Here is an 8,269-nt window from a genome sequence, read left to right on the forward strand (position 1 = left end):
ATCAGCAATCTTCCGAAAAATGTCTTGTCAGCGATCAGGACCTACCCAGAGATTGAGGACTCCATCTCCCCCATGAAAGACCAGCCGCTCTACACCATCAAGCACACCAGCTACACTAAGATCACAGTTGACCGGGTGAAGGCTACGAATCAGAACTACTATCCCGTCCTGTTCATTGGCACAGGTATGTTGAGCAATTGCATCAATGTGTTTTCTTTTTAATTCATTCATCGGCCAGGCAGCATTTATTGCCCCATCCCTAATTGCCCAGAGGGCAGTTTAGAGTCAACCACATTGCTGTGAGTCTGGAGTCACATGTGGGCCCAGAGCAGGTAAGGATGGCAGTTTCCTTCCAGAAAGGAAGGACATGAGTGAACCCAGTTGAGCTTTTCCTGACAATCGACACTGTGTTCGTGGTCGTCATCAGAGTCTTAATTCCAGATATTTTTTATTGAATTCAAATTCCACCATCTGCCGTGGCGGGATTCGAACCTGGATCCTCAGAACGTTATCTGGGTCTCTGGAATAACAGTCCAGCGATAATACCACTAGGCCATTTCATCCACATATTGCCCAGAGGGCAGGTGAGGATGGCAGTTTATATCCCTAAAGGACATTAGTGAGCCAGGTTGGTTTTTTTTTACCCTCACTATCAACAACTGATTCATCGTCATCATTTGACTCTGGATTCCATATTTTTTAATTGGGTTCAAATTCCACCATCTGCCATGGCTGGATGTGAACCCAGGTCCCTACATCGTTCCTGGGGTTTCTGGATTAATAGGTGGCTCAGTGGTTAGCACTGCTGTCTCACAGCACCAGGGACCCGGGTTCAATCTCACCCTCGGGTGACTGTCCATGTAGAGTTTGCACGTTCTCCTCGTGTCTGCATTGGTTTCCTCCGGGTCCTCCAGTTTCCTCCCACAGTCCAAAGATGCGCAGGTTAGGGTGGATTGGCCGTGCTAAATTGTCCCGTAGTGCCCAGGGATGTGCAGGTTAGGGTGGACTGGCCATGGGAAAGGCAGGATTACAGGGATAGGGTAGGAGGCTGGGACTGGGTGGGATGCTCTTCAGAGGGTCGGTGTGGACTCGATGGGCCGAGCAGCCTGTTCCCACACCATAGGGATTCCATGATACTTCAGTTGCCTTCCCTTCCTTTTGGCTGTCCTTACTTACGGAAGGATGCGGTTCACTGGATTGGTACCTGGAATGAACGGTGCGGCCAACAAACAGTAAGTCAGGCAGACAGGGTCTGTTTTGCCCTGGGGGCTTGAAGAGTGAGGGGCAGCTCGATTGAAGTGTGCAAGATTCTGAACGGCCTGGACAAGATGGACGTTCCGTCTTGTGGTGTCCTCCCGAACTGAGGGAGCAGCATTTTGAAACGAGGGACAGAAACGAGACGAGTATGTTCCTCTCAGAGGGTCTTGGAGCCGTCTGCCTCAGGCAATGGGTCACTGAAGCTTTTTAAGGCCGGTGGGTGGGTGGGACATGAGCATTCGGAACGGGATGGGATCCACCAGCGATACTTTGTCCAACGGTGGAGAATGCTCTGGGGAGGCCTAATGTTCGCTCCTGAAGCCCTACATTCCCCTGCTACTTGAACCTACAGTGGGTCGCTCCAGACTGGTAGGGACCATAACCTTCCTCCTGCAAAGCCCCCTCCCCCTCCACTCCCTCCCGCCCCGGGGTGGGAAGAGGCAGGACCTCTTGTTGTTATTGACAGTGAACATGAAGAGGTGACGGAGATAAAGCTGGAGAGTGGGATGAAGAATGTAAGAAACAGGAGCCAGGGTAGGCCACTCGGCCCCCTCGACCTTGCTCCGGCATTCAATAAGATCGTGGCTGATCTTTTCGTGGACTCAGCTCCCTGTACCCGCCCGCTCACCCTTAATCCGTTTCCTGTTCCAAAATCTATCTTTGCCTTAAAAAAAACATTCAATGAGGCAGCCTCACTGGGCAGGGAATTCCACAGATTCCTAACCCTTTGGGTGAATAAGTTCCTCCTCAACTCAATCCAAAATCTGCTCCCCCTTTATTTTGAGGCTATGCCCCACCTCGTTCCAGTGTCACCCACCAATGGGAACGTCCTCCCTGCTTCTACCTTATCTATCCCCTTCATAATTTTATACGTTTCTGAAAGATCCCCACCCTTCATTCTTCTAAATTCCAAACAGTATAGTCCCAGTCTACACAAGTTGGGACCCACTGGACCATTCCATGCAACTCTCTTTTGTGAGCCTGTACAGGCACGCTGCTCGAATGGCCTCTTGTCTCTATGAGCGTGGACAAGGCATGTTTAAGAGGCTGGCGGGTGTTTTGCTGGGTGGGTGCATGGGGGGCTCCTGATGGTAAACGCTTCGTACTTTTTTCCTCTTCAAAGGGAACGGGAAGATCCACAAAGTCCTGCACAACGATGGGGAGTCCTTTATCATCTCGGAGCTCAGCCCCTTTAAGACTGACGCTCCCGTCTCGGCCATGACACTGGACTCCAGCACGGTAGGACTATGATCAGCCGCTCTCAATCAGTCAGGGACAGCCTGTCGTCACCTCTCTCTGTACCTCCTCGGGTCGAGTTCTGCCTCACTCTGGCACACATCGGAAGTGCCCCTGTTTTGACAGGGTGTGGGGGGGAGCGGTTTGGTGTGGCAGTGTTTGACCAGACTGAAGGTGCTAAGTAAACGCAGCCTGCACTCGTCAGGTTGGAATCTCGCAAGTGGGCAGGACAGAGATGGACGACGGAAAATTTGTGGTGGGATGGGTGGTATAATTGGACCAGAACGGGACCTCTCCCCCGCGTCAGTTTCGAGGTGGGGTTCAGATGGTCATAGGCACAGGAACAGAACCTTCGGCCCAACTTGTCCGTGCCGACCCAGATATCCTAAACTAATCTAGTCCCGTTTGCCGGCATTTAGCCCCTATCCCTCCAAACCCTTCCTATCCATGTCCCCATAGCTGACTTCACTCTGGGTAGCATGCCCCCAGTGAGGGGGATCACCAAGAGTCTCCCTGTCACTGTACCTCAGGAGGGGAGGACAGGGAGGGGAAAGAAGGTGGGGGGAAAGGCTACATAGCAAAGCATCAGAGATTGTCAGGAAAACCGAGGAGGGCAGGGACACTTGTGCTGGGATTGGCTCGGAGGCACAGACTCTCAACTCCCTCAACCGATCCTGCTTTTGCCTTTGGAGTCTGCGTTTCACTTGCCAACTCGGAAGGCGCCAGGGAGATGGCAAGTCGGGACGCAGAGCGCTAACCCTCTCGCTTGTTCCCACCCAGGGACAGCTGTTCGTCGGGACCCCCTTGGAGACGGTCCGACTCCCCCTGGCGAACTGCGAGCCATATGGCAGCACTTGTCGGCAGTGCGTCGCTGCCAGAGACCCGTACTGTGGGTGGCATCAGTTCGGCAAGAGGTGTGTGCCAGTTGCTGCAGCACCGAACAATACTGAGAGGTATGTAAGAACAAAACAAATGGGAGCAGGAGTAGGCCCCTTGAGCCTGCCTCTGCCATTCAATAAGATCGTGGCTGATCTTTTCGTGGACTCAGCTCCCTGTACCCGCCCGCTCACCCTTAATCCCTTTCCTGTTCCAAAATCTATCTTTGCCTTAAAAACATCCAACGAGGCAGCCTCACTGGGCAGGGAATTCCACAGATTCCCAACCCTTTGGGTGAAGAGGTTCCTCCTCAATTCAGTCCCAAATGTTGCTCCCCCCTTTATTTTGAGGCTGTGCCCCCCTCGTTCTAGCTTCACCCACCAATGGGAACGTCCTCCCTGCTTCTACCTGATCTATTCCCTTCATCATTTTATACATTTCTGTAAGATCTCCCCTCATTCTTCTAAATTCCAATGAGTATAATCCCAGTCTACTCAATCTCTCCTCATATTCCGATCCTCTCAGCTCTGGAACCAACCTAGCGAATCTCCCCTGCTCCCCCTCCAGTGCCCAGTACGTCCTTTCTCAGGTAAGGAGACCAAAATTGTACACAGTACTCCAAGTATAGCCTCACCAGCTCCCTATACAGCTGCAGCATAACCTCCCTGTTTGTAAACTCCATCCCTCTGGCAATAAGGGACAATATTCCATTTGCCTTCGTAATTACCTGCTGCACCTGCAAACCAACTTTTTGTGATTGTATACCTCCGTATACTGGCCTCTGTATAATGCGTCTGGCCAATCCCATTTCAGCGCTCCCATCCCCATTCCGTCTCTCTCATTCACTTTTTCGTGTGCCCACTGTCTTTCTCCTATCGCTCAAACACTTAGCATCTTCCTACTCCTGGCATACTGGCACATGACGCCATTATTAATGACCTTTGAACAGATTCGGACAGACAGGCAGACCAGCAAGAGTGGGAACTGCATTTCTGCTCCAGACAATGGACACTAGGCATCTGACAATCAGCATGTGAACGGGAAATGTTTACATATGACTCCTGTCCCTGTCCTGGGAATGATTGATGGTGGGGGACAGTGTAGAGGAAGCTTTACTCTGTATTTAACCCCATGCTGCCCCTGTCCTGGGAGTGTTTGATGGGGGGACAGTGTAGAGCCAGCTTTACTCTGTATTTAACCCCGTGCTGCCCCTGTCCTGGGAGTGTTTGATGGGGAGGACAGTGTAGAGGGAGCTTTACTCTGTATTTAACCCCATGCTGTCCCTGTCCTGGGGGTGTTTGATGGGGGACAGTGTAGAGGGAGCTTTACTCTGTACCTAACCCCGTGCTGCCCCTGTCCTGGGAGTGTTTGATTGGGGGACAGTGTAGAGAGAGCTTTACTCTGTATCTAACCGCATGCTGTCCCTGTCCTGGGAGTGTTTGATGGGGGGGACAGTGTAGAGGGAGCTTTACTCTGTATCTAACCCCGTGCTGTCCCTGACCTGACAGTGTTTGATGGGGGGACAGTGTAGAGGGAGCTTTACTCTGTATTTAACCCCGTGCTGTCCCTGTCCTGGGAGTGTTTGATGGGGGGGACAGTGCAGAGGGAGCTTTACTCTGTATTTAACCCCGTGCTGTCCCTGTCCCTGGGAGTGTTTGATGGGGGACAGTGCATTCTGATGAAGACAACATTCTGCGATCTGAATTTGACTGAGATGTATAGTTTGCGGGTCTAACCAGGTGACAAGGTCCAATGAATATTGTTTTGTTTCACACCACAGTGAGATCCTCCAGAGTATTGAACAGCTCAATGTCTCGATCTGTGATGATGATGCAGGTAATCTTTCCATCTCTTTTACTGACCCAGACAGGTCAACTCTGACCTAGGGGGCAAATAACTGTCTGTTACTACCCCATCTAACCACCTGCTGCACCTCAAGGTGCCCACTCCAGCTGCCTTTGCCACCCGCTAACACCTCCCAGCTGCTCTTCACGTCAATGAGGTGCCATAGGCTATTTGACTGTGAAGGCTATTGCAGCCAAGTTCTGATTTCTCTTTCCATACCTGCCCTTTCCAACAGACCTTCGCAATGCACCACTAAGCCCTACCCCTTTCCCTCCCTCATATGGGGGGGATTTCTTAAAAATTCATTCACAAGATGAGGGTGTTGATGGTCAGCCAGTATTTATTGCCCATCCCTAATTGCCCAGAGGGCAGTATAAGAGTCAACCACATTGGTTGTGGGTCTGGAGTCACGTGTAGGCCAGACCAGTTAAGGATGGCAGTTCCCTTCCCTAAAGGACATTAGTGAACAAGATGGGATTTTCCCAACAATCGACACTGGATTCATTAGACACTTAATTCCAAATTTCTATTGAATTTAGTTTCCACCATCTGCTGTGGTGGGATTCAAACCCAGGTATCCAGAACATTACCTGGATCTCTGGGTTAACGATCCAGAGATAATATGACGAAGCCATCACCTCCCCATTTGCTCCCTCCTCTGCTGCTCAGTTTAAAAGAGTAGAGAGGCTTTATTCTGTGTCTAACCCCATGCTGCCCCTGCCCTGGGAGTGTTTGATGGGGGGGACAGTGTAGAGAGAGCTTTATTCTGTATCTAACCCTGTGCTGTGCCCGTTTTACGAGGGACTCCCCTCCTGACTCCCCCCAAGCCTGTCCCATCATCCCCGCTGGCCTGGATGGCACGTGACCATCCCAACACTGGCCGTTCCTCTCTCTCTCCTGCTGCAGGTGGAACGTGCACAGCCCTGACAGCTCCCAATGTCGGGCAACGAGTGATGGGTGGGAATCTGATGGATCTCTCTGCTTCCTCCACCCTAGGTACGATGTCTTTCAACAAACAGCCCCAAGTGCTGACTGTCCATTCGCCTGCATACCTGTACCTGCCCTGCCCAGTCGAGTCCTACCACGCCATCTACACTTGGAGCTATAACCAGAAGGACCAGTTTCCCTGTACCATCAAAGATGACTCCTGCCTGCTGATATTCAACAGGCATCACCCAGTGAGCAGCGGAGAATTCCGATGCATCGCCAGAGAGGACAGGCTGGAGGAAGTGCTGGCTGTCTATAACGTCAGGTTCAGCGGCAGTGGCGGAGCACACCAGGCCTGCATGACCGTCGTTATTGGTTTGCTTGCAGCTCTCTCCCTGGTCTGACGGGACGGGGAGACGGGAGTTTGGGGGGGTCGGTAGCACGCATGGAATACCGTACGTCAATCTCATCCTGAGTTTCAGCCCTTGATTGCGTTGGGAGGGAAGCAGCAAACCTTAGCAGAAAGGCCACATATTTACGGGCTGGCAACCCCCCCCCACCCCTCCCACCACCTCCAACCCCACTTTGCAACCCCCCCCTTACCCAGCCGAGCCCCCGCCCCGCCTGCCTTCCTGCTCTCTCCGCCCTCAACGCTCCTACCGCGAGCGAGGCACTCCGAACCCACAACATAATACAAGGGGTAGAGATGATTTGGGGGAGGGAGTGGGATTTGCCTCCACTTTCAGTCTCTGTGGTCCTAGGATTTCTGTCACTCGCCCTGAAGCTGACTGGTCGCTTTCAAAGTGGTGTTTGCGTTCAGAAAATGGGGGAAGGTTTCTGACCAGCCCCCTCAGCATCGATAAAACTGCCTTTTCACCCGGCCCCAAGTTGTCACGATCGCTCAGATACCACACACTGGGAGAGACCATGTGGGGACAGGCTCGAACAGGGAATAGGTTACAGCAGTGAGTGTGTCGCTTATAACTGGGCATCGGGTTACTGTGATTGGTGTAGAGAGAGCTTTACTCTGTATTGGACCCCGTGCTGTCCCTGTCCTGGGAGTGTTTGATGGGAGGACAGTGTAGAGGGAGCTTTACCCTGTATCTAACCCCATGCTGTCCCTGCCCTGGGATGTTTGATGTGGGGGACAGTGTAGAGGGAGCTTCACTCTGTATCTAACCCCATGCTGTCCCTGTCCTGGGAGTGTTTGATGGGGGGACAGTGTAGAGGGAGCTTTACTCTGTATCTAACCCCGTGCTGTCCCTGTCCTGGGTCAATGCCACTTAACAATAACAAACTCCATCGAAACACAATAGCTGAATTAGGTCAGCCCTCCCAGAAGAGCGCCTCCTCCTGGCGTAGTGAGAAAGTGCACTGCTTGTTGCACCAAATGGGCAGGAGTTCCAAATCCCATTACATATGGAGCTGACTCAGCCTTATTGATCCCATCTCCCACCACCTGTCCACTGCCACTCACTGTGCACTAACGCCTCCTACAATTGCTAGCTTTGTGTGTGTGCGTGTTCAAAATGGGTCAAACACACCCTCTCCGTCTTTGACTGGCCTGCCCAACACCTGATTCCTCAGCTAGGCCACCAGGAATGGCCGTCTGGAACTGTAGAGGGCAGAAGGACTGGGAAAAGAGCAGAAAGCCACTCCAGAACGAGGCAGCGTTGTTCCTCACCTGCAATGCAAATGATCCCGACGCTGATAGCTCCCGGGCTCCTAAGACAGCACCTTCCAAACCCATGACCACTTCCATCTAGAAGGACAAGGGCAGCAGATACATGGGAAGACCACCCCCCTCTCTCCAAGTTCCTGGGCATGCTCAGTAGGTAGGGAATGGGAGCGCTTAAACCAATAGCCCCCAACAACAGCTCGACACCATCCAGGACAAACGGATTGGCACCATATCCACAAGCATCCACTCCCTCCGCCACCGACGCTCAGTAGCAGCAGTGTGTACCGTCTACAAGACATACCAAGGCTCCTAAGACAGCACCTTCCAAACCCATCTAGAAGGACAAGGGCAGCAGATACATGGGAAGACCACCCCCCACCCCCTCCAAGTTCCCCTTCCAGATCACGCATTGTCGGCTGGGTCCAAATCCTGAAGCTCCCTCCCCTA

General features: G+C 52.4%; 1 protein-coding gene across 1 annotated transcript; it reads left to right on the forward strand.

Moving 5' to 3' along the window:
* The first annotated feature begins 7 nt into the window (after positions 1-7).
* LOC109924232 (semaphorin-7A-like) lies at positions 8-6,729 on the forward strand. The gene is made up of 5 exons (XM_048620431.1): positions 8-184; positions 2,381-2,496; positions 3,274-3,446; positions 5,150-5,205; positions 6,211-6,729. Exons 1-5 carry the CDS (start codon positions 73-75, stop codon positions 6,543-6,545), a joined length of 792 nt encoding a protein of 263 aa, XP_048476388.1. The 5' UTR covers positions 8-72; the 3' UTR covers positions 6,546-6,729.
* The last annotated feature ends 1,540 nt before the right edge of the window (positions 6,730-8,269 follow it).

Source organism: Rhincodon typus, chromosome 46, assembly GCF_021869965.1.
Source record: "Rhincodon typus isolate 14 chromosome 46, sRhiTyp1.1, whole genome shotgun sequence".
Taxonomy (NCBI): domain Eukaryota; kingdom Metazoa; phylum Chordata; class Chondrichthyes; order Orectolobiformes; family Rhincodontidae; genus Rhincodon; species Rhincodon typus.

Bases quoted from the DNA above. Each gene is read 5' to 3' on its own strand.
- LOC109924232 (XM_048620431.1), top strand. From the start codon at position 73: ATGAAAGACCAGCCGCTCTACACCATCAAGCACACCAGCTACACTAAG. The intron at 2,497-3,273 runs GTAGGACTATGA...GTTCCCACCCAG, and splicing joins TGACACTGGACTCCAGCACG to GGACAGCTGTTCGTCGGGAC. The intron at 3,447-5,149 runs GTATGTAAGAAC...TTCACACCACAG, and splicing joins GCACCGAACAATACTGAGAG to TGAGATCCTCCAGAGTATTG.